This window comes from Dermacentor variabilis, chromosome 9 (genome assembly GCF_050947875.1).
Source record: "Dermacentor variabilis isolate Ectoservices chromosome 9, ASM5094787v1, whole genome shotgun sequence".
Taxonomy (NCBI): Eukaryota; Metazoa; Arthropoda; class Arachnida; order Ixodida; family Ixodidae; genus Dermacentor; species Dermacentor variabilis.
This window is the reverse complement of record NC_134576.1, coordinates 141,234,283-141,261,006: the sequence shown is the minus strand read 5'-3', so window position 1 is coordinate 141,261,006 and position 26,724 is coordinate 141,234,283. Positions and strand designations below refer to the sequence as shown.

The window sequence follows — 26,724 nt, the reverse complement described above, 5'->3', positions numbered from 1 at the left end:
ATGGTCTGAATGCTGACCGTGTCTGCCTGTGTGCTTGGACATTGCTAGATGTAGCTGAGACATTCTCAAGCTTCCTATTTCGGGGAACCACGCCATGTTTCAAAACATACTAATGAATCCTGCGGGTGAGACGGGTCTTAAAAACGGAAAGTTGTGAAAAAAATCTAGTTTTGGGAACTACTTGTTTCGACATCTGTAATGCCTACTCTACTCTATATCAAAATGATTTGCCCAAAAACGCACCCTAAAATTCGCTGTCTGCACCTAAAGAATTTTGTCACTGCGGACAGTGAGAAACGACCCCAAAATCATGCAGAAACACCGGAGTTCACGGAGCTATTTTTCGTCTTTCCTGCCGCTGAGCGCCGCCATCTTAATACAGTCAAACCTGGCTATATCGAACTCGCAAAAAAATGTCTATCAGTTCGATATAGAGCATAATGCGATATAAGCCTGCTAAATATTTGGATGTCATAAAAGCACATGCCATATATAAAATACCTTCGTTGATGAAACTAGCTTAGTTTCACATGAAATGGTCCTGCATTTTCATCTGCTTGGGCAATTTCGCTGCCTGCAACGCACGCACTTCTCCACATTGTCTAAGGAGTCGGAGCAGCTGAGGCCGCAACCTTCCACATTTGCGCAGAAGCACCGGACTAGTGCGAGCGCACGAATCGCTTCGGAGGATGTGGGCAAAGGGCCGTCGTTGCTTTCCTCATTGTGACCACTTTCACTTGTGTTTGGTACGATGTCGGCAGTGTAGTCTCCGTTTTTGGGCTCTCCCGTGGTCGCAACACCATCATTTGCACTCATAAACTCGTCCACCGTTGATTCGGCAACAGCTTTCGGAAATTCTGACAGCTCGCTTCAAACTTCGGCAACACCGGCAACGGCTTCGTCGCATTCATCAGAATTTACAATCTTCACCGAGCATGCGGAAGCCGGCATGGCTGAAGCAATTTCGGATGAACCGCTTGTACACGGCCGTGCGTACGCGTCGGGCGCCACGGGCACCGGGTCGCGAGTTTGGCCGCTTTAGCCCTAATGTCCCCCTTATTCTTCAAGATCGCGCTGAGAGTGCTCGTCAGAATCTTGCCCGCTGTAGGGGCATCCGACTTCTCACCGCGCTCGACCCGATTTATGATTTCGAGCTTCACGACGAAAGGCGAATTCTGCCGCTTCATCACGGCAACACTGCGGGAGAAGGCCCACAAGGCGCACACATAATGAACCAGAAAATTGGAGGACGCTTAAGCTTCGCCTTCAAGAGTGGAACGCGACAGTGTTCCTGTCGACCCGCCAAGGGGTGTAAGACAATGGGCTACGGCGCAGCGACTACGCGCCCCGCATCGGACGCGGTGAGCGTCGAGCAACGCAGCGTTCGGCGCGACAACGAAATGTGCGCCTGAGCAAGCGACGCACGCCTGAGCCTTAGAAACAGCTCATTTCTAAGGCAACACCGCGTTCACTAGAGGCGCTTTTGTACTGCTTTGAAGCATCGAACTCGTGGCTCAGTGGTAACGTCTCCGTCTCACACTCCGGAGACCCTGGTTCGATTCCCACCCAGCCCATCTTGGAAGTTGCTTTTTATTTATGAAGTGCCTGCCGTGATTTATCGCTCACGGCCAACGCCGCGGACGCCGACACCGACGCCGATGACACCGGCTTTTCTGCGACACGAGCTCCTTAACGCTATCGCGTTAAAAGCAGCAAGACAACCCACACTTTTGCCATTTTGCACGACGAGGGTACAAGAGCCTCTAATTGGCTGTTTGAGCAAGCGCTGCGGGTGGGCCAGGATAATTTTTTGCAGGGGGGGTGTTGACGGCTCGTCCAAGGCAGCGCGGTCACGGTAGGGAGAGTGGAGAGGGTTTCCCCTCCACCACGAGGGAAAGCCAACTTCTGGGGGCACTTTCCCGCTGCTTGATGTTCGATATATCAGGAGCCGCTGCTATTTTATTTCGATGTAAGCATAATTTTTGCTATATATACTCTTTGTAAATATACCGTGTCCAGAAATTGTTCTATATATAGAATAATTCTATGTAAACAGATTCGATATAGTCGGGTTCGACTGTATCGTTCAAAAGCTCAAAGTTCCGCCTTTCAGTTCCCTGCATGCTTGCGAACAATGGCCACATAGAAAAAATGCAAATGTAAAACAATCAGGAGCCGGTCTGACGAAGCTTGCGATGCATGCGGCCCTCCTGTTGGCTCAGTGCGCTGAGAGGGGCCTTCTGATCGGCTGTTGCTGCGCCAACTAGGCCTCGTAGATGAGCTCGTCTGCTAGGCCTGGCAGTGGATCGCTTCGAAATCCGCTGTTACGCTGTTTCTTTGTTAATTGTATTGTGAACGTAAGCAGCAAATAGACCCTCTCTTTAAAAAAAAAAGACGTTTGAAACTGAACTTGCGTCCAGGAAAACTGAAGTGCAAGCCGTCTCTGCTTCCTATGGCAATAAAGAGGAGGCGGTTATCTCAAGGCTCAGGCGAGCCGACAAGATCGCGCCAGAGATAAATCACTGCGTCGCCACGCAGTCTCATACCATATCAGCAATAACGCAGCAACGAAGCTAGCCATTGGCCTTTGTCCTCGCGTGTAGGTTTACTTTGGAGACTGCAGACAATGTGCCGATGCCTATTCCCGTGCCTCTCACGCATACGTGGGTTTGTGTTGGTGCATTCCAGATTCTGTTACAAACCTATACGTGCACCTAATGTCTCCATCAGCGGAATAATTTTGAGTTTTTAATTATGGTGTAATTATTTCTCGGTTTTGAAGCTTGAAATTTATATTTTCCGTGTGTTTTTTTAGTTTTTTTGTTTTTCTCAAGTATAGCTTTTTATAAATTTCAAAAGTTTGGAATCAGCACTGTGTTCCTTTTACTGATTCACTTCTCGTCATTCTTTTTTTTTTCCCCTGAATGCAGGCAAGTCAGAGAGTGCACAAAAACTATGATATAGTGTCTTAGGACAATGAAATATGTTGAAATCCCGTAGAAATCACCAGCAAGAATTTACATGTGTAAAGCTGCAACTTTAGAATTTCATAACTTTGGCTGAAGTACAGATACAAACATCCAAGTACTAACTAGCAATATCTGAACATCTAGGAACATACCTGATTAAATTTAGCTATGTTGTTGCAGTACATCTTTTGCAAATCACATCCCAAATTTTTAACACAAGAATTGTGACTAGTACTTTCTTTTTGACCTCAGGAAAAATCTAATTGCATATTTATAAGCAGCATGCAAGATTGGATGTGTTCTGAAAGTTTCGTGCGAACAGAGCAAGTATCAAAAATATTTGTTCTGGATGCCATGTCCCCTCATATTTAATGCTGTTTGTTTTTTGTACTTTTATCAAAACAAAAATCACAAATTTTGGGCTCCACTTAATGTTCAGGCCTCACTATCTCAACACCAAGAACAAATAGAACTATATATATATATATATATATATATATATATATATATATATATATATATATATATATATATATATATATATATATATCTGTGTGTGCGTGCGTGTGTGTGTGTGTGTGTTTTGCAGAACGGACCCTAATGTATACTCTACAAAGTATAGCAAGCAATTTTTTTTTCACTTTAGAAATCAATTATTAGTATTCAATGGGCTGAAAAATATCTATTAAGGGTCAGATAAAAAATGTGCTTGCTATCCGTCATTCCTAACTCTTTATGTTATTTAAACGTGCCTTACAAGTAATTTTTTATTGTGCCATTTATTTTCTATTGTGGCCCTAAAGAATGCAAGTGAAATGCTAATTATCATAGAAACTAATTGACCTACTACAAAGCTAATTACATATTTGATATAACAAATATCTTAGTAAGACTGGAAAGTTACATTAATATTGATGTAAAAGACGATGAACATAGTTTCGATAGCAGTGTCCCCCTTTAAAGGGACTCTAAAGGTTACCAGAAAGTCCAGTTAAAGAGATAAAGCAATGCTCTAGAACGTCTAAGGCATCAATATAATCGTGAGCAGAGCTTTAGTAACCGAGAAATTGAGGTAAATGCATGACATGATTTGAGACCCCCCAGCGACATTGCGGTACTAGCCCGATGACGAAAGCACTCCTCATCATAATTTATGTCACTAGTACTCAACTACTCGTATTAAAAAGGTCATTTCATTAGATTATAAGACCGAAGAAAATGCTACTTGTCTACTTCTATTCGATTCTAAGAAAAAATAACATTTTGACGTTACCCTTGATTAGTATGGGTGATCGAAAGGTTTCGTTTTCGCTCGACTCTGCGCGCTTGACTTTGCGCTGCACGCGCTTTGGAGTTTCAGTTTCTTTATTGCATCGTGCTGCGGTGGTCCTGTTGGCTCGTGAAACTTGCATTTGGAACAAGTAGCGTTAATGCCACGTCCATGTTATGCCGTGGGATGCGCGAACGATCCGTGGAACTTGGCCAAGGGCAGTTGCAGCGGTGAATCCAACGTTACTTATCACTATGTGCCATCGAGTGAACCTCTCCGTTCGAAGTGGTTAAGTGCCGTACCTTTACCACAGCGCACTGGCAAATGGCTGAAAAATCATGTAGTGTGGTCGCTGCACTTTCATCCAGAGGATTACGAGTTCAATGCCGACTTACTGAAGTTGTGTGGAGGGTCTTTCAAAGCAGGCCGCCGTCGTAGTAGTACACAACGACGCCGGCAGCGCGAGCCCTCAGCAGCAGGTGACGTTCATCAGTGCTTAAATCTCTGAACTCAAGCCCAGCCAATTGTCAAGCGAACTCAAGCGAGCCAATTGTCAGGGTCATCCATTGCAACGAGCGTCAAAGTTGGCGTCATAAAATAAAGAGCCAGCTTATCGTCGTGCGCTTTCCCTCTCGCTAGCTACCATAGTTCCGCTTTCGCGCTGCTGTCGGCTCTGTTTCTTGCCACATGTTTGCGTTTTGTGCAGAAAAGCCGTAGTGCCATCTGCGGGAGCAGTTTTACTTACCAACGGTGCAACGTCACTATGAGACCATGACGTCACCACTCCTCGATTGGAGGGTGGGTGATTTGAACTGTGCAAGAGGTACGGGGACGCTTTAGAATGCATTTTCTCTTAAAATAAGTCTCTTCTTTGCACGAAACAAGCGTTTCGAGGTTTCTGGGATGGTATTTGTGCCTTACACTGTCTGGGGCACAAGTACGAACCATAATTCATCCAAGATTATTGTTACTCAGAAACGTGCGATAAGATTAATTCCTAACATACCATGGTATGCCCACACAGAAAGCTATTATTCCGAGTTTAACATCATTCAAGTGCCTAATCTTTATGCCTTCAGATTGTAATGGGTGCACTGAACAGTTCCGATGGTAACGTCTCTGCGTAACCGAGGAGGCGGGTGACGCAGAGCAGGAACAGCTGGTAGCTCGAACAGCTCACATTCGTGCCAAGCACTGGCGATCCGGCTGGCCCACTGGTTGCACAGCAGGCATGGAAGAGACGATCTGTCTGGCCTTGTTCCTGTGCTCTTCTTCTTCATTACAATTACCCCCGGTGCAAAAGCGGAGCCATCCTGGCGACTTACGACGTGGAGACGAGCGGGTCATAGAATTGTTTCAGGCGGCGCACGTGAACAACATCCCGTCCACGGCGGCGCTTGTCGGATGTCGATGTAAGCGGCTCTATGACATAGTTGACGGGAGAGCTCCGTTCGACGATGCGGTATGGTCCATCATACTGCGATAGAAGTTTTGTCGAAAGTCCAGGCAAGGTAGAAGGCACGGACAACAGGACAAGGGTGCCGGGAGCGAAGTTCGGATTCGTAGCGTCGCCATCACGATTGGCTTTTTGTCATTGTTGGTCAGCGGAGGTGAACTTTCGGGCTAATTGACGGCATTCCTCGGCGTATCGGTCGACAGCTGAAATGGGAGCACATTCTGACGCGTCTGGTGTATAAGGCAAAACCGTATCGATGGTATGGGAAGGATCGCGACCGTAGAGAAGAAAGTATGGAGAAAATCCTGTGGTACTTTGTGTAGCCGTATTATATGCGTACGTGACAAATGGAAGGATGATGTCCCAGTTTTTATGCTCCGATGAAACGTACATGGCGAGCATATCACCAAGGGTGCGATTGAAACGCTCTGTAAGTCCGTTAGTTTGAGGATGGTACGCCGTGGTGGTCCGGTGAACTATGCGGCATTGAGCAAGCAGAGCTTCAACCACCTGCGACAGAAACACACGGCCTCTATCACTCAGCAGCTCCTGAGGTGGGCCATGACGAAGAATGAAACGACGGAGCAGAAAGGATGCAACGTCACTGGCAGTCGCTGCAGGTAGAGCAGCGGTTTCGGCATAGTGTGGAAGGTGATCAACTGCGACAATAATCCATCGTTTTCCAGCGGGTGTTAGTGGTAGCGGCCCGTACAGGTCAATTCCCACACGGTCGAAGGCACGAGCAGGGCATGGAAGCGGCTGCAATAATCCGTGGGCTGGATGAGGCGGAGATTTGCGGCGTTGGCATTGCGGGCACGAGCGGACAAACTTTTGGACAAAAGTAAACATTCCGCGCCAGTAGTAACGTTGCCGCAGGCGCTCATACGTCTTCAAAACGCCTGCGTGTGCACATTGTGGGTCAGTATGGAAAGACGCGCACATGTCGGAACGTAAAGTCTTAGGGATAACCAGGAGCCACTTGCGACCATCGGGCTGGTAGTTGCGTCGATACAAAAGTTTATCCCGGACAGCAAAATGGACAGCTTGGCGACGCAGGGAGCGGGAGATGGGAGATGCAGGCGAGCCAGAAAGGAAATCCAAAAGAGAGGCCACCCAAGGATCCTTGCGCTGTTCTGATGCGAACGTGTCGATGTCGACTGAGGATACCGCCTTAATGGTGGAGAGGGAGGCCACGTCGGCTGGCAGCGGAGAGCGGGACAGAGCGTCAGCGTCAGTGTGCTTGCGACCTGAGCGGTATATGACGTGTATGTCATATTCTTGAATGCGCAGAGCCCAGCGGGCAAGGCGTCCAGACGGGTTTTTTTAAAGAGGATAACCAACAAAGGGCGTGATGGTCAGTAACCACATTGAAAGGCCTGCCGTATAAATAGGGGCGAAACTTCCCGAGTGCCCAAACGATGGCCAGGCATTCTTTTTCTGTGACGCTGTAATTGCGTTCCGCTTTGGTCAGCGCACGACTGGCGTAAGCAACGACGTACTCGGAGTAGCCAGACTTGCGCTGCGCAAGTACAGCGCCAAGGCCAATACCACTGGCATCGGTATGCACTTCAGTTGGGGCGGTGGGGTCGTAGTGTCGCAGTATAGGCGGAGACGTCAGGAGACGGCGTAAGGTCACGAACGCGGTGTCGCATGCAGGACACCAGGAGGATAGGTTGTTGGCGTAGGGAGGCGACTGCACAAACTCATTAGAGTGCAGCATGCGGCGGCGGCGGAGTTGTGCAACGTGGCCGGGAATACCGCAGGCATAACATATGGGCCTGTTGTCTTGCGTGCGCCAAGGATTAGTAAAGGCAGGAGCAGGTCGATGAACGGGACTATGAACGGGTGGTGGCGGCCGAGGATGTAGGGCGACGAGTGGTTGACGAGGGGGCTGCACGGCGACGGATGCGTAAGTAAGTGGCGCGGCGGTAGGGTACTGCTGGTGCTGCATTGGTAGAGCCTCAGCAACTTGGTCTTCAATAACCCACCGGAGCGTAGGAGCGAGCTGTGTAGGAGGCTGTTGCGGCAGCGGCTGCTGTAGCTCAGCAAAGGGTAGCAAAGAAAGCTGACGTGCAACTTCCTCCCGCACGAAAGCTTGGATTTGTGTGAGCAAGGAGGAACGATCAGAGAAGGCCGTCAGGGAAGAGAGGGCCTCGTCAGCCACTGAGGTGCGCCTAGTCAACTCGCGCTGCCGCCTCAACTCGTCGTAGCTTAGGCACAAGTTTATGAGCTCTGCTACGGTGCGGGGGCTCTTGGCAATCAATATTTGGAAAATGTCATCGGCGATGCCCTTCAAAATGTGCTTCAATTTGTCATTTTCCGGCATAGACGCATCCACACGTTTGCATAGGTCGAGAACCTCTTCAATATAACAGGTGAATGTTTCACCGGGTTGTTGCGCTCGCTCTCGTAACCGCTGCTCGGTGCGCAACTTGTGGACGGCAGGGCGACCGAAAACTGCAGCGAAACTGGTCTTGAACGCGGACCAGGACTGAAAGTCGGCTTCGTGATTCTTAAACCACAGGTGAGCCACTCCCGCTAGGTAGAATATGACGGCATTTAACTTGGCGGTATCATCCCATCGATTGTGCAAGCTCACCCGTTCGTACATAGCCAACCAGTCATTGACGTCCTGTTCGTCCGTACCGCTGAAAACCGCTGGATGGCGTTGCGGGACAGCGCCAGAGCAGGCAACGGGGGGGAGCGGCGGCGTCGGCTGGGGAGAGGCAGGCATGACGGGAGGCACAGTCCGAGACCGGAGTTCCAGGGTGTAGATGTTCTTGAGTACCCCGCACCTTCCACCAATTGTAATGGGTGCACTGAACAGTTCCGATGGTAACGTCTTTGCGTAACCGAGGAGGCAGGTGACGCAGAGCAGGAACAGCTGGTAGCTCGAACAGCTCACACTCGTGCCAAGCACTGGCGATCCGGCTGGCCCACTGGTTGCACAGCAGGCATGGAAGAGACGATCTGGCTGGCCTTGTTCCTGTGCTCTTCTTCTTCTTTACAAGATTAATTCTTATGTACAAGAATGCCATTAGAACAAACAACGCAGATATGTTGACACTATTCAACCTTCAAAGCCATGTTCCCATGTACAATGTACGCCGTTGCACCGCTTGGCTTACACCGTTTTGTCGGACTGTGTACCGATTTCAATCAAGCCTTAACAGACTTGAATGTAATAACATCTCACTGGAAGAAATATAGATAAATAAGTTAATTAGTGTTTTGCCGCTCCTGCACTAATGTATGGTGTTTCATTCTGTTTTTGTATGTCGCGCTATTGTTTCTTACATCACACAATGTTAACAAAGGCACTAAGGCTGTTGTCAATTTTGTACGTATATTTTCTTACTGATCCCTACTGTATTTTTGCCTTTGTACATTCGCCAATTTCGCAATGTATTCCAATGTTTCTAGTATTTCTCTGCATTTGTCATGACTAAGCTATTTCCTCGTCATACTGTCATCTGGGGCGTAATGGTTTTTTTTTCAAGCCGCTGCATGCGGCTTTTACCGTTACGTCCATTCTCATTCTGTATTCTGTGGAAAGAGAGAAATAAATATTATTATTATTATTATTATTATTATTATTATTATTATTATTATTATTATTATTTCAACAGTCCACGTTGACTTAATATTAACCTTTAGTGTCCCTTTAAAGGAGTATGTACTGACACATATTACGTAAAAATATGTCATCTAACAAGTTTGAAGGTTTAACATTTCCAAGGTACATTAATTTGATACTTGATTTGAAATCAAGCCAGTCTTTTTCGCATAAATTCCAACATATGCAGTGAAACTCCAATGATGCATTCATTGAGTTAAACATGTTGCTGTATTCTGGAAAATGTATGACATGAATTTACAATTGAGGACAGTTGTGAGCATATTTTTCTTTTCCTTCATTTCAGGGATGGTGTAGATATCTACCCCATCTTGAGCAGCTTGCCGAAAGTGGGCCGTTTCTTAACCTTAGTTATGTTCCTTGGAAGTGAAGACAAGAAGCGTAAGTTCTGACAAGTGCATGTTCTTGTGCGAATACTTACTGCAGTGAAAGGCGAATAATTAAAACTTGATTTGAGTTTTCACGTAACTTCAAGACTGCCATGGTCTTACAAAGCCGTGCAAAACTGCATGTCAAATAACGGCTTTCTAATTTGAATGTTAATTGCTTCTCTCACTGATAGTTCAAGCTATGCACTGGCATTTGGAATTGCCAGCAAGTGTGTACATATGCTGATCAATTAAGCCAGCAAAAGTGGATGTGATCAATTTTGCAAGTAGGTACATTTCACAGAGACATTAGTTTCATGCTGCTATGGTGATTCGAGCTACATACAGAACGAACTTCAGTAGGTGATCTTTATCATGTCTTGTTACTGTCAAAATGTTGGAAGATTGTTTTGACTGCATTTGGGTTCCACATGTAACGGACGTGAATATTCGTCTATTGACCCTTTTCGCGCTGATGCTGTAGGCGCTGCCATGTTTGATCACGTGGTGACGCATCCAGTGCTTGCCTCAGCTGGCTCCTTTGCCTCCGTGTTTACAATGGGTTTGTACGACACCGCTGCGGCTTAGCGAACCTCTATTTCATGTGCACGACACGAAGCTTTGGCCAGAGCTTCAGAGAACATGCAAAAGTGCTTTGGAAGCTGATTAAGCCATGTCCAAACGGTGCGAGCAGCGTGTATCATGCTTGTTCTGAAGGTGGGGCCAAATATGTATTCCAAGCTATCCAAACTTTCTGCTCATGAATTGAATCAAAGTTAGTGTGTTTTGCTCTTCGTTCTTTATTTGGCAAAAATTTTGAAGCAGCAGCTTGTCACATTTCTGACTTCCTTGGTGTGGTCACTATCTGATCATTTTTTGCCTAATTGCTTGTGGATGTGCTCACTTCCGATAAATGTGTTCTTGCTGCATGCAAATTAGGCTCGAAACATAGCTGTTTTGTATGTTGTAGTACCTTGTAGCAAAGATGTATTATCGCTAGTAACTCGCTTACTCTTGTGGGCTGTCATGAAACATTCAGCTTCGACCATTTGTGTGCTGTTAGTGTAGTCTGTCATTTATTGTGTACTATATATAGTATGCATATACTCAAGTGTGCGCCCATTCACTCAATGACACGTTGGCGATAGAGTGGGTTAATTTTTCGTGCCAGTTGCCGTACATGTATGTTAATACCGTGTGCGAAACTTACGATGACAAGAAGTGGCACTACTCCCTTTGTCATTGTTTAACGAGTGGTACTCACTCTTGCCGAAGTTCCAGGGCTTTCAAAGAACTTTCTTTGAAGGCTAGCGATACAAACCTGGTAGATGAGCAAATTTCTGTATCCTCGAGAAAAGCCAGACTTCTTAAAGTGACGATAACATGTACAGACAGTTGCAGCAGCGGTCCATGAACTTGGCCACACAGATTCATTCCATTCCTTAATATGCCAGCCACTATTTTTGCAGCCAACTACTGCATGTGTCTTCAATCCACATGATTCAATCCAGCATGATTGGAGCACAGTGCGTTAGCGAAAACTCAATTGCATTTCCGACAGCTGATCACACAGAAGCAGTGTAGAAGCGGTAGCGGTTTCATATTCGTACGCTGTCACTGAGGCTACGTGCAGCGCGCTGCCAAAAGCGCCATCTTGTTTCTCTAGAACAGATTGCTCTGCAAAAAGGGTCAATAGTTATCATTCCAAAGTCTCGTATACCTCAAGGCCATGGATACTAAATTGCATTTTGGTAGAAGCTGACACTTTGACCGTTAATTAGTTGGAAATGGTGTGTGTGAAACTTGCATTGCATTCTCAATACAGTGAAACGCCTGCATTATTACGATCTTTGAGACCTTCATTCTTAGTAAGCCTGGAAAGGCCACCTGGAAATGTGTGCGACCAGTTTATGATGTACTGACACATATTTATGGCATAGTTTAAAGGAGTAGTGACATGTGTTCTTGAAATCACAGAGAACCTACCATGTTTCTCACACAAAAAGTGTGGCACCTGGCAAGTATAAATGCTGAAAATCACTTAGTATATTTTAAATTGATTCTAAAGTTGGCTTCAAAATAGCAGGCATGACTTCATAACACAGATAAAATTTGGTTCCCGCGTGAAGCAATAAGACTAGGCATTATGATGATACTGTTCGCAAAAAAGTTAACGAGAGTGCTGCTTGCATATATTCTAGCTGTACTTGTATGTAGCAGCTGCAGCGACAAAAACAGAGCAAGCTAGTGTACCCGATGAATACTGATACTGAAATATGTACGTAAAAACAAGTACTGTTAAACCTCAATATAGCTAAATTCTCAATATAATGAAGTAATTAATCTTTTATACCTTCTTGTCCATAGAAAAACATGTATTTAGAACCTCAGTATAACGATTTATAGTTATATACGATTTCAGCACAGTTGACTCTCGTTAGAATGAACCCTGATAATCCGACAAAAAAATGTCCATTCTATCTGAAGTCCATAATATCCAAAATGCCTTACCTCTGAAACTTGTCACGATGTCTAACAACGTTATTGCAAAGAGTTAGTGACGAATGTCCAAAGTAAAAAAAAAAAAAGCAGTTGCAGTTTCGCCCTAAAGGCATAACATCGATTACGGTAGCAAATTAGTAGACAGATATGTGAAGGAAGGATAGTAGTTTTATCTCACTCATTGGCTGCAGAAAGTCGCTGTCAAAATGTCTGAGTAGGGAAGCATGGCAGCAGCAGCGAGTGAATTGACCTTCGTGCTGTCTCTCACTCCAATGCGAACTAAACATCGAAAGCACAGCGCGTACAACGCTACTGGCACCAGGCATACTCTGTCCACATTGCAGATCGCTTTCAAGATACGGCGGCCGTGCAGCCGCGCCGTAACCAGCAGCCGCCGGAGTAGAACCCCCCTCCCCCTTGTCTCTCCCAGTTCCTCGCGTGGGAAAGAAGGCGGCACATTTCTGCCCCGTCTTCCTCTCTTGCGCACTCAATATTGAGCTGTGATCATCGGCTGACATTGCAAGTCAGTTGTTTGCCCATGTCGATACAGCAAAAGTATGTTTTATACGCCTAATTTTGAAAAAATTGCCGTTAATTTTGTCTGCTGTAGCCGATAGTCCATTGTAGCGCGGTCCGTTAAAAGCGAACTTTGTTGCAATAATAAAATTTCTGCTCCATTATATCCAAAAGTCTCTTGTACGCAGGTCCGTTGTTACGAGCTTAGACTGTATAACATAATTTCACTGCCACCACGAAGGAATACCGAGGTAATAAATGGAAACTTTTCCATGGATGGTCAAATGGTTGAATACAAGCAGTTTCTTGCAAACGCACCTCTGATATCGCGACCACACTACCATGAGTGACTGCTGAAGTAGAGCATCGGCATATTCGGTATGAACTCCAGGGGTGATAAGATCCTATCGTGCCCCGCATGCTGTACGCTTTGGCAGCAAATGAAAGCGTGGGAGGATGAGCTCAGAAGGATGGTGGCTTGATGATCGCTGTCTTCATGTACTAGCAAGGGGTAAGTCGCAGCAAGGCGATCAAGTGGGAACATTGAGGATGGAGTAGGGGATGCAGGTTGGCTTACATTTGCTTTTCTATTGCAGCTGTGGCTGTGCATGGCTGTCAGCTTGGCTGAGTGCATACGCAGCCTGTGTGCCCTGTTTACAAAGTAACCTCCTGCCTGTGCAAAGAGTGGGTGTGCCGAGATGGTGTGGCACATGTGCTGTCGTCCTGTGCGTTTACCGTACTTACTACCCAAACCTAACGCGCACTTTCTTCCCGATTAAACGGGTCCAAAATTGCGTGCGCCTTAGAATGGAGTGCAACCCTAAATCTGTGCTACCATATCGCCATCAGCATTTCAAAATGGCCGCCTCGTACACGCTTCGAGCCTAGCTGCCGTAGCTTTCTCAGTGTGCTGTAGTATGTGTGCTTAGGCAATGTTTCCTTTGGCTTAGGTTAGTGCACAGTCTGTCTTCCCGTTTTCTGCATTTGCTCTATCGGCATGGAAGTGCCGACTACAAAGACATGCCGAGTTCATCACAATGCCGCAATTAAGAGGAAAGCTATCACATGTGCGGAGATGGACGGAAATCGGGCCGCATCACCGGTGTTCAGAGTTCCCGAAATTTGCGTGCGGGACTGGCACAAACAAGAGAGGCATTCTTCACCGGCTGCTGCTACGTACAGCGCGGCTGCGCATCCCCTATCTTGAAAGCAATCTGCGACGGAGATGAGAGTGTACACAACTAGGCACACCGCGCTGTGTTCTTGTCGCTTAGTTCGCATCGAAGTGAGAGGCCGCACAAAGGTCAATTCCCTCGCTCCTGCTACCGCACTTCCTCGCTCCAGTGTTTAAAGAGTTTCCGCAGCCATTGAGTGAGAAGTGCTCATGTTTGCTTGTGCGTGCGTGACACCATGCTTGTTATTTTAGTTAGTAATCGAATGTTTAAGAGTTTATACGGCCGATAGAACTACTAGCCTTACTTTTTGTATAGCTGTCTACTAATTTGCTATCGTAATCGATGCTTCACTTGTCGGGAAAAACTGCAACTTTGTTTATTTATCGCAACTATGGTGCATTGGGAGTAAAGCTTTTTTTTTTTCTTTTTTCAAATGAAAGAAAGTTGTATTTCTGTATGAAAGAGTGAGGTGCGTGGTACTGTTAAAGGACTTTCTTGTTTTATTTCATGGCAAACGGGTGCGTGTTACAATCGAGGGTGTTTTCTTTTTTTTCTTTTCTTTTTGGTCACGGAAAAAGGGTGCACATTGCAATCGAGGGCGCGTTAGAATGAAGTGAATACGGTAGTACTGGAAATTGTATAATCTCGAGTTTCAAAGACACACTGAAGCGAGAGGCTGATTTACGCTCCACTGCCGGTGCTTTTCACAATAGCATCGTCCTACTGCAAGCAACGTTATCAGCCGCGAGGGTGGAGTGGATGCGAAAGCGTGCCTGCCTTTGCTTCGTAACGCCGATGTGAAGATATCTTTGACGCAGCATCTTTTGTCGCCAACTCTCAAATTCAACAAAATTATTTTTTTTTCTCCATTAAGATTGTTTTTTCTGATTGCCCATCAATTCCGAAAGCTTTCCGCTCCCCTTAACGTAAAAAAAAATTATTCGGCGATTGTACTTGCATAAAAGCTCAAATTTCAAAATAATGAAATTTTCATATAACAAAGCAAGTTGCCAATCTTGCCAACTTCGTTATATGTTACTGTGCCACAGTAAATCATTCAGGGCGCCCTGACACTTATCACTATATTTTTGGTAAACTAGGACTATCACCTAATGCAAAAAAATATGCTAAATAAATAATAAGTTGAAAATGTCATTAAGTACTTCTTTAAGACTTTAGTGTTTCGCTACCAATAAACAGGCTTTGATTTAATGAAAAGAGGAAGTGATTTAAGCTTCTGTATCTTATTCTCTTGTTACAGGGTAAAGGATTAGCAAAGGCAAAAATTTCAGTTGCATCTTCTATTTTCTTGTAATAGCTCCAGCAGTGTGTGCACTGTGTGTGGGTATTCCATTTCTCTTCTGGTGTGTAATGTTTGTTCTATGTTTAGTGCTTCTTTACGTATTTTGATTAAACAGCATTTTAATGTCGAACTTCAGTATGAACACAGATATAAGGAATTATCAGATATAGCAAAGTAAATATAAATATTGGAAGTTATTTTCACGTCAGATTCGTTAAGAGGTGCTATGTACATCTGGCATCGTCAGGCCAACACTAAGTTTGCAACCTTGATTTAACCTTGTAAAGAGGCAGTTTCTATTTCTCCCATTTCAGGACTTGCGAGGTTGCTTGCCATCGCCTCAAAAGTAGATCCGGGTCTCGCAGACAGCTATGGATTGTGATGAAGACGCTGTCATCATGTCACCATGAAAGCACAGACTAAACTCATTTCTGCCATGAGTCACTGTAAAAGCTTCATGCAACTTTTTTGGCTCTGTAAAAAGAATGCAAGCACTTCACCACAACATTGTTCTACTCACTGCCTTGTAGACAGTCACAGTGTTTTAAATAAACATGTTTCAAAAATTGCAGAGCTTGAACAGGGCTCAAAACATGTTCATGGGCTGAAAGCGCTTACTGTTCTCAAGATGACTTCGCACACACACTTGCCTGGTGGAAAATCGGAGGATACTAAAAATGAGCATCATGTTTAGCTGCTTGATAAAGCACAGGCTGTCACAGAAGTTTATGGTACAGGGACTCTGCAAAACATCTAAATTCCCATGAACTCTGGGCACATAGTCTCGAATGGGTTTTATACTTTTGCCTTCCTTCCCCTTTTCCACTAAATGTTGGATCGGCTTAAAGTTTGTCTGTAGTAGACATTACAACCCAAGCAGTGATCCACTTACTTAGAAGTGCCACATGCCTTAACAAGGCAGAAATTCACGTTTGTTGTGGAACATGTACTCTGTAAACTTCTGTGGCTGGCATGCAGAAAATTAGTTGAGCAGCTGCCTGGCAAGCCAGGAAAAAAAAAATTTAAGCATGAGCAGTAACAACCTTTTAAAGGTGCCCTGAAACACTTTTCTAACTGATTATAGAATGGCTTCATTATTATTAAAGGACTTCGTCTTACAAATATGCTGAAAAAAATTTTTTAATCCTTCAAGTATAAGTGGAGTTATTGCACTGATACCAAGACCAGAAGAAAGATCTCAGTGGCACCTATACGAAAAAACATGCATCCGAAATACCACATGGTTTGATGTCAAGCCAAAGTCAAGTAGCTCAGGAAACAGTATGGCAAGCCACAAGATGAGGAAACACTCTATGCGAATGTGGCCTTATATGAATTTGGCAGCAATGGCAAACACGGAAACAAGAGGAAAAACAGATACACGGTGGCCATCACAGACGTCAAGGCGGTGGATACCTCACTTCTAGCATCATGTCGCTACAGCGGAAGCTACGGCAATAGCCCTGGCAATACACAGCAGCGAGCTGAAGTGCAGAAGCTCAACAATAATCTTGGACTAGCAGGAGGCCTGTTGTCTCTATTTGAATAAATGACTGACCGCGACATGCAGAAAGTTATTAAAACCCAAACCCATGCACAACCACAGATTGGTTTAGTGCCCGGGACGAGCAGGTCTGGAGGGCAACGAATGGGCTGACGCACTAGCTAGAGGTATGACTAACCAAGCAGTTGCCAAAAACATGAACTCAGTACCACCCCTTTGGCAGAAATACACAAAGACCAATTCGGCAGAAACCCCCAAACATTCTACGGAAGTTCTAGCTCACCAGCATCCCGACAGTCAAAAATATGCTCTTATCCACAGGGAGCTAAGCGGGGAGGACGCGATAGATCTTAGAAAAAAAAAACAGACGGGTGTTTTTCCGCACCTGAACAGACTAAATTCCATGTTTCCTGACCGGTACCCTGAGGTGCAATGCCTGTGGTGTGAGGGTAGCCCCACTTTGCATCATGTATCACGGCACTGCACACAGACGCCACAGACACTTAACACACAGTTAAGCACAGAAAATCCTAAACCCAGAGCAGTGGAACAGTGGAAGGCATAACTGTCCAGCTCGAGCGGCTGGCTCTTCTGGATCAGGTCCAACAGACGGCTAAAGCCAGCGGAGCGCAAGACTAGTGGACTCCGACGATCTACTCACTAAACCTTCCTTCCATTTTCATCAAGGAAGTTTATATATATATATATATATACCGAAGGCTGGTCAACCAGCCGAAAACGTTAAGTAAATACGTCTTCCAAAAGGCTTGTCGTCTCTTTCCTGCGTGTATATATATATATATATATGTGTGTATACTTCATCTAAAACAGTCAATGTGCAATAAAAACACTTTGAAATCGCAATGTTTCACTGATATGCCAGCTATCCAAACTATTAAGACGGACGTTATGAGGAAGTTGTAGGCTTGTAAAAAAATAATTCTGGGGTTTTACATGCCATAACCAGGAGCCGATCTATGAGTCACGTCGTAGTAGATGACTATGGATTAATTTTGACTACTTGGGTTTCTTTAGCATGCGCCCGAAAAGCATTGAAGGACTCTGACACACACCCTATGGACGCCACATGGGCGTTCTTGTATTCCAACCCCATCGAAATGGAGCTGCTGTGGCAGATGTCGAACTACCGACGTCATGCTCAGCAGTACAATACCACAGCTGCAGAACGACCATGGCAGTTGAAGCTTGGAGTAATCAGCAGTGGTTGAACAAGGAATTTTGCTGAATGTTTCGCCTTTGTTAAAATGGACTTTCGTATTATTCTGTCATCTGCTGCCAGTGAACTCCCTTTGTCGGAACTATCGACAACATTCCTTGTTCAACCACTGTTGATAAATGTAGCAGCTATTCAATTTAGGGCATAAAGCTCAATAAAAAAGATTTGTGTTTGTTGTCTAAGTCAATATTTCTCTACCAAGTGAATGAAAACAAGAGTTTTGACAGAATACTTCACATGTATAGACTGATTTAATGTCCTTGGTGTTCTCTTAATCATTTAATGCCCAAGCATAAGCTGTGCTCATCTCACCAGTTACTACCAGTATCAACAAGGCCAAGTTTTGTTCCTCCAGGCTGCAGCTTGCTCTTGATAGATGCAACGAAGCATCTTGCCAGTTGGGAAGCCTATGCAGCAGATTTTCCTCCAAGACGAACATGAAAGGGTCTTGAATATCTTCATCGTTTCATTGAACCAGTAGGAACTAGGCAAACATATTTATACTGAGCTGCTTGTAAGAGAATTTTTGTCGAAGGAAGGACACTGATCAAAATTTTAATACTCCCTTGATTTTTGCTTTGAAAAGCTGGTTTATACTCCTGACAGCAATACCCGAGGCTACTGTATGCTGCAGAGATTGCCAGTGGAAACAAAATTGGCGGTAAGATTGGAATCATTGAAATCACAGTGGGGTCATTGGCAGTAACAAAAAGAATGGGTTCCTTCTTTGCTTATGGGTGTAGCAAAAGCTAGGCAACCTGTGGTTTCCTTGATTCGAGGTCCTGGAATGCCCAGGACTAACCGAGACACTGCTCTATATCTTTTTTGCCTGAGCAGCTTTATATAGCAATCTGAGCAGCTTCACTGTATTTCTTCTGCATTGATTATCAGTTTGAGGACTCTCCAAGGTAATTAGGCCGAGTACGAATGACAGGGCACTATGCGTCACATGTAGCCATCTTCGTGGAGACTTCAGTGCTCTTCCTAGCCTCCCATCATAACAGCTATCATGCATGTTTCTCTCTCCCTCTCTCTTTTCATTAGTTGATCAAGCATGCTTTGTTTCTATGCTTACAGTGCATGCAAAACATATGAAGTTGTCTGTGTCCAGCTGGCATGTCTCCCTTGTTCTTCTTGCAGGCTTCTCCAGGAATCGTGTGTCCTTTCTGTTGTTTATTGTTTTGGCTCAGTAGTGTGTTTCACTTCAACATGTACAGCGAACCAGCCGTGACCTCGGCCCTTCTAGCAGTCAATAGAAAATTCCTGTTTTATGATGTACAGCAAGTTCATCTCGCCCAAAGGCACATGTGATTCGCTGGTACCCATCCACACATTCCAGCCACTAGTCTTATAGAGCCGTAGCAAGGGCGAGCTGCTGCTTTGATTTGTTAAAAAATCTGGGATTGTTCAGAGCAGGTTGCTCAAATGACACAATAAATTTTTTTTGGACGAGATCAGGTCATGAGCTATCCGAGGACTATCCGAACTTATGAGTGCATGGCAGAGGAGAATAACCTTACCAGTCCTACCCTCATGCAAGCTAGCACTTGAGATGCTTGGCATGCACATTGTGTTGCATAGCAATAATGATCAGAGTTCATACAGTCAACAAAACAATGACATTTCAATTAAACAAGGAAAGGGCACAAAGTAAAGCACAGTATGGTACAGTATAAGCTTCACTTACTTTGACAATCATCTTCAATGGTTACTGCATTTTTTTTAATAGCTTAGTATAAAGCCCTGATGCACACATGCAATATGCAAGCTGTGTGGGGACGCTTGACTTTCTCGTGGATGTCAGGATGCTCAACTTTCTTGCATCTCCTGATGTTTTTTCCCTGCATGGCTTGCTTCTCCTGGAGTCTGTTTTTATGGCATGATACATGTCGTGGTGAGAGTCGGTGTCTTTAGCTGTGCAGTACAATGAGAGGTGGTGTGAGTGTTCTAATGCTGCCACCTGATGACATGGATACTTGGGTGCAAAAGCAACTTCTTTCCTCCTTTTTGGCTTGGGGGTCGGCAAAGCGTGCAGACCAACTGTGGAAAGCTTCAAAGCAGGACATAGGGATGGACGAACATGATCGCTCAAACACGCCTCCGTTCACGAAATGCACTTGTGAATGACTTAGATGTGGGTGTCTGGAAAGGGTGAACATTACTCACTCGATATCCTTGCGTGGTGAGCCAAACTTCAATTCTTCAGTGTGTTCCATTGGTTGGCTACATTCGTTGTATATAGACTAGCTGGCATTGTGTATAAAAGGTGCAATAAATGCCCTTTTGTGTTTGCACTGCACTGTGTATACTTTCCTTTGTTCCTGAGTGCTTGCTACCCCATAGCCATTACCAAGATTACAACTGCAAAATCGGTTAAATTGCAATCAGAAATATGTTGTCCTCAGATGCAAGATCAATAAAGTTTTGTTACATTGCAAATTTCATGAAGTCGAGGGCAGCCACAGTTACATGGCCTACCATCTTGACTTTCTTTTACTAGAAGCCACAATGCCTAGAAATAAAATTATGTAACTGACACATTTGTCATCAGCCCATCCTAATTAGCAACTGAAGGGGACAGGTGGATACATAAAAATATAGGTGAAACTGCAAAAAAAAAAAGAAAGCCGTAAATCAAGTTCTCAAGAACTGCAACCAAAAAAAGAACGCAAACCGTCTTTTCTTTCATTACACAAGCAAGAGCTTCATTGGTCTCGTCAGTAACAGTTTCAGAGTGGAAATTTGAGTGATTGAGCGAAGCGTCTACACAGTAGACAGCCTGCACAGTAGGAAGAAAAACAAAAAATTGCGACAGAACTTATCTCATGGTGACTGTCGATGGTAAGCATTGGTACTGAATCAATTAGTGACACAATGTATTGCCACCGTCAAAACAAGTTATATCTGAGGCATTTACTACAACAGCCGTGCTTAGACGATTATATAATTCATTGGCATCCCCTTCGAAACGGGTGGTGACAAATAGTCACCTAGCTTGCTTACTTTAATCAGGTTTTCATTCCACCATATATTTTTGCATATATCTCCTTAACCATTTCTTTTTCTTCCTCAGAACTTCTCTATGTACTTTGTACCGCTACCTATGCCTGTAACAGATCCAGTCGTATCTCTTCCCTGCCTTTTTTCCCCCAATACTCTAAATGTCTCTTGCTTATCTCGACTGCTGACTGGTTGATGCTTCCATCCACTTTAAATCCAAGCAGTTCTGGAACGCGTACGTTACCTATGGGTCTCATTGGCTGAATCCTGTAGTATGACATTAGGGTGTGCCAAGTGGTCTCTGGATTTTTGCTGCAGCATACACATACCTTATCTTCTTGCAAATACGAGGTCTGTTAGAAAGGTATCCGACCTTTGGCCGAAGAAAAAAAACTTGCATAACTAGAGCGTTGGAAACCTAATCACCCTCAAAGTAGTCTCCTCGTGACTCCACACACTTCTCCCAGCTGTGCTACCATTGTTGGAAGAATTCCGAGAAGGCCTCTTCCGGAATGGAGTTTAGCTTAGCTGTCGTTGCAGCCATAAAGTCCTCTCTTGTCTGAAACCGCGCTCCTTTCAATGGCCTCTTGATTTTGGGAAACAGCCAGAAGTCGCAGGGGGCCATATCAGGAGAGTAAGGAGCCTGTTGAGCTACAAGAGTCTGGTTTTTCGCCAAGAAAGGTCTGAATCAAGTGCGAGGAATGTGCAGGAGCATTGTCGTGATGGATGCGCCAATTTCCTGTTGACAACTCCGGTCTCTTGCGCTGCACAGCGTCACGTAGGCGACGGAGGACATCCCTGCAGCACTCTTTGGTGATTGTTTGACCTTGTGGTGCATACTCGTGGTTTACCACACCGCGGGAGTCAAAGAAAGCAGTCAGCATCACTTTGACATTGCTGTGCACTTGGCGGGCCTTCTTTGGTCTTGGTGACATGGAATGCTTCCACTGGAACGACTGGGATTTGGTTTCCGGGTCGTACCCGTACGCCCAATACTCTTCACCAGTGATTATGGTGTTCATGAAGTCAGGTTCACTGTTTGTGGAATCCAGCATGTCCTGTGAGACTTTAATACGAAGTTGCTTTTGCTCCACCTGAGCAGCTTCGGCACGAATTTCGCCACAACTCTCTTCATGGCCAAATTTTCGGTCGTAATCGAATGTGAAGAAAAAGTGCTGATGCCCGCCTCTTCCACAATTTCTCGGATAGTCACACAATGGGCCTGCATCACCACAGCATTCACTTCGGCAATGACCTGGTCATTTCACCATGTTGATGGCCGACTGGAGCGTGGCTTGCTCTCCACCAATGTGCGGCCGTCTTTAAACCGGTTGTACCACTCCTTATTCCGTGTGCTGCTCATCGCATCATCACCGAAAGCTGTCTGAATCTTCCAAATGGTTTCCACTTGGCTGTCGCCCAGTTTCTGGCAAAATTTGATGCAGTAGCGCTGCTCTAGTTGCTCCGCCATTTTCCTTGCAATAAAAAACTAACGAGAGCACTGAGCACTACCTCACTCAAACGCTGTGTCCCAGCGACTGATGCTATCGGCAGGTGGGCAAAAATTCATGCATGCGCATGAAGGGTCAAGGTCGGCTGGTGAAAGCGTGCTTGTTTCATATCCATCAGGTGTTCGCAAAAAAAAAAAGACAAGAAAAAAAGGTCGGATACTTTTCTAACAGACCTCGTATGCTGCAATGACAGTGAAGTGATGACAGAAAGTAAATGCATGTAGTTCATATAATGAGAGCAATTATAGGCTACTTCCTGTTCATGCAGATACATGTAGCCAGTTTAAGATTCTGTGGGTGCTTACTTCTCATACTGTCAATGAAATACATGTATTGTGCTCTACCTTCTTTCTGTGAGCCACAAAATGTGTCGCTGTCATACGTGATAGTGAAGTTCTGTGTAACCAGCCTGTAATGGTTAATTTTCGCATTGGTTTAGATCTGGAATCTATGTTTGCTCATTATGTACAAATTTCAGTTGTGAATGAAAATTGCTTCTACAGGTTGACACCTTCGCACTGCGTGGAGGTCAGTCTTTTTCAAAACGGAATGTGTGAATAAAAACAAAAACATTCAACTTTTACTTGTGTTGAATTCTGGCTGACTGTGAAATCGGCCAGCTTTAGTTAATCCACTTCACAACACACGTACAAACTTAATGATTGATGGTTCCAGGAAGCTTTTTTTTTTTTTTTATCCTACGCCCTACTATATCTGTGGACTAGCTGAACTGTGGCCCTAAACTTAACCGCAAGTTAGGAATATCAAAGTGACTACTTTCACGAAATGACCAAATGTAATATATGTTACCTGCGAATATTTGTAGTTAACGACGGTTTGCTGTATGAATATTTTTAATTATATTTGCTTGGCACTGGTGTGTACGAGCGCTGTCCCAGTGCTTTAAAAAAAATGAATAGAAGTTTCCATGGTAAGCGCGGCAGAAAAAAATGCGCTTCGTAAACACGGCACACTTCAGCGGGTTCCTGCTCCGCGATTTGGCCAATGTTGTCGTGCGGCCAGCGGACTTGCCAGAGAGCACGAACACAGCCCGCTTGCATGCGAAGTGGGAAAAGAGGGCTTCGTGGCAAGCCTCTGCCTCGCGACAGCGCACCCTCTCCCTCTACCTTCTGACCTAATCAGTAACGTCATGGAGACATTGTTTTGTTTGTGAATTATTTTCAATTGGATATCCGGCAAACGCCAGCGGTGGAAGCGGCGCTGCCACCACGTATCGGCTGAAGTTCCTTGATAATTTGAAAGTACCGCCACTATTTGAACTCCCGCCTCCGCGTGACCTCCTCACCTCCTCTATCCTCCTCGCCCCTTGAGCCCCCCCCCCCCCCCCCGTGGGAACTAAAGCCCCAAAGTTTAATGGGCTTTAGCAGGAACCACTTTTGCCCTTGTTTTTCTGCACGGCCATTAGTCTCCTTGCCGTTGCCTTTAGAAGCGCCCGGATCTTGCTTTCTCCTTGTTATTTTTTTTTTCGTTAGCGCCATTTTTCTCCTTAGCTCGCGGCTGGCTCAGCGCCGTGAACGTTGTGCGCTGTGTTTCCTGCGGTGTTATGCTAGCGCTATGCCGCGCTGTAGCTAATATAACTGCAGCAAGAAGCCTGAGTATGACTATGCAGTTTTTATGATACCACAAGGAAAGCATGCATGGCTTGCGCAAGCGCAGTGGCTGCACAACGTTAGCCGAAATAACTTTGTTCCGACAAAGAGCATTGTTTGCGAGGTAAGGCGCCTTAATTACTGCTCGTATCAAAGCATCCCCTAATGCTTCATTTTTTTAAAATTGTTCTGGCCGTCTCATCAGCGTTTTTGCTGCAACAATTTGTACATGGCCTAAAAATGGGGGTGTCTGTATGCTGAAAATTATGCTGGGACTCACCATCTCGCACGTCATCAACTGCATGTTATTTAGTCGGAAATGCAATAGCATAGGTTCTGTTTTCTGCAGTCAACAATTATGTGCGAAGATCGATACAGCCTCTCGATTGCACTTTTCGTGATTGCTAAGATCCGTTGCCTGTTTTACTGAAGATCGAAATAGCGGCTTGTGGAGAAGCTCTCTTTCCAGCTTACTTCGATGGGTGCGTCAGTCACTCAGATACAGTGTATGCAGGCCCTGAATAAATTAATGGTAAGTATACCGGTGGCACTGCGGGTGATGAGCGCTAGGTAGTCTACATGCATTGCCATGTTAACTCGCCGTGGTTGCGTAGTGGCTACGGTGTGGTGTTGCCAAGCGCGAGGTCGCAGGATCGAGTCCCGGCCACAGCGGCTGTATTTCGATGGGGGCAAAATGCGAAAACACCTGTGTACCTACATTTAGGTGCACCTTAAAGAATCTCATGTGGTGAAAATTTCCAGATGCGTCCTATATACCACCATCATAACCAGATGGTGGTTTTGGCACATGAAAAGCCATAATCTAACAATTAATTGTGTTTTTAATGCGTAAGCATTCCTTGGCAAGTAACCCAGCCCCGTCACACAAAAAATACATGTAATGCCTTGTATGTGCACAAAAATGGGTAATTTTCAAACTTAAGACATTTAATTATTATGATAGTGTAAGTGTAGCTGATTGGTAGCTTTATAAGCGATAAGGAACAATTTAGACCCCCTAAAAATAAGTAAAAGGAGAATACCGATATGTAGGGCTTTTGGAAAATGCATGGGGAAGCTTACAGTAGGGGTACGGGGACCAACTTGAAATTTGGGGGTGGGCCAAACTAAACTTGGGGATAAGCCAAGTTGAAATCTGGGGGTGGACAAACTTAAAATTAGGGGTTGGGCCAACTTAAATTTGGGGATAGGCCAACTTGAAATTTGGGTGCAGGACAACTTGAAATTTGGGGGTGGGCCAACTGAAATTTGTGTATGGGTATGCTTATGCGTACCTATAGATAACTCCAGTGAAGTTTCTGCATTATTTTTCAGTTGAATTTGCTTTGGATTGGGCTGCTACGAACGCATCAGTGTGATGATTATTATTTGTTTTTATCACATATACAGGCAATGTGCAGGGCGTGCATGATCGCGCACGCTCAGTTGCCTGCACTAAAATTGCACAACCATCCTATTCAGTTTCACACTGAACTACATAGCTACTTTGACATTGATAATACAAACACATGGACGGACAGTGCACTCGCGACTAACTCATTATATAAAGGCACGCTGAATATAATACCTAGCTGTCGTGGGGCACATGCACGCACAGGCAAGAAAAAAAAGCCAAACACAGAGGGATGTGCCGCAAGCAATACCAGATCAGATGCACAAAGTAAAGCATCTTTTCATGTGGCAGAAGAAAAATGTCTGAATATGAAACTCGCCTCAAAACTCCTTTTACATCAGTATGCCCAATTCATACAGCTTTAACAAGAAACCATGCAGCCTCCTCATAAACGTTTCCTTCAGCATTCTCTGTGCTGTTATCACCATTTCTCAAGATTTTCTACACCACTGGGGCGCGCAACTGGTCCAAAATGACGCGCCTCCATCGAATGCTGAGGCCCCTCCCCTGGAGGTGGCTGGAGCTAAGGAGAAAGAGCGTGCCGTGCGCAGCGCACACAGCTGGCGCGCTAGGAGAACTGAGGAGGAAAGCGCCGCGGGAGGAGAGTGTCTACTGGTCGCTACTTCCAAATTATCAAGGGGTTTTAGCATATATAGCGAGAAACTCTATGGCCTTTAGTATCGACATGGGACCGATCGAGTGTCCCAAGGGAGTGACTCTGTGACTCAAGAATAGGTCACAGAGCGCTCCGCATACTCCGCTCTTGAAGATCCCCACACACAAAACCCAGAAAAAGAACAACCAATTAGGCACACGATAATGTGGACGCCGGGTCACACGGACGTGGAAGGCAACCGTGAGGTCGACAGGGTAGCTCGAGGATACACTGCATACCGAGCACCCTCCGCCAATGACCTCGAGGAAACCGAGCCAGTCCCCAGAGAATACTCGGCTATCCTAAACCACTATAAGGGCAGCAGGAAGCGATACCCCCCCGCCGCATAGCTCTCTCACTAGAGAGGGCTCCGTAGCTTGGAGGCTGCTACAGACGGGTGCATATCCGAACTTAACACCCTCAGTAAAATAGAACCCACACAGTACACTGACAAATCCCCATGGTGCCAGGAAACACCCACGCACTACCATATAACGTGGGCCTGCCAGAAAACAAATGCGGCACCAATAATACCAAACCCGAGTGCGGAGCAATGGGAAGGAATGCTCTCCAGCGACCGTCAGGACCTCCAACTAG

The 26,724-nt window shown here is 45.2% G+C and overlaps 1 protein-coding gene across 3 annotated transcripts in view; it reads left to right on the top strand.

Annotated features, from left to right (window-relative positions):
- LOC142557693 (RNA polymerase II-associated protein 3-like) overlaps positions 1 to 15,769 on the top strand; it is a 29,572-nt gene extending 13,803 nt beyond the window's left edge. For all 3 annotated transcript variants that reach the window (XM_075669726.1, XM_075669724.1, XM_075669723.1), the window contains 2 exons: positions 9,619 to 9,713; positions 15,511 to 15,769. In XM_075669726.1, the coding sequence (XP_075525841.1) occupies positions 9,619 to 9,713; positions 15,511 to 15,578 (163 nt within the window). In that variant the 3' untranslated portion in view covers positions 15,579 to 15,769. The remainder of the gene's footprint in view (positions 1 to 9,618; positions 9,714 to 15,510) is intronic.
- The last annotated feature ends 10,955 nt before the right edge of the window (positions 15,770 to 26,724 follow it).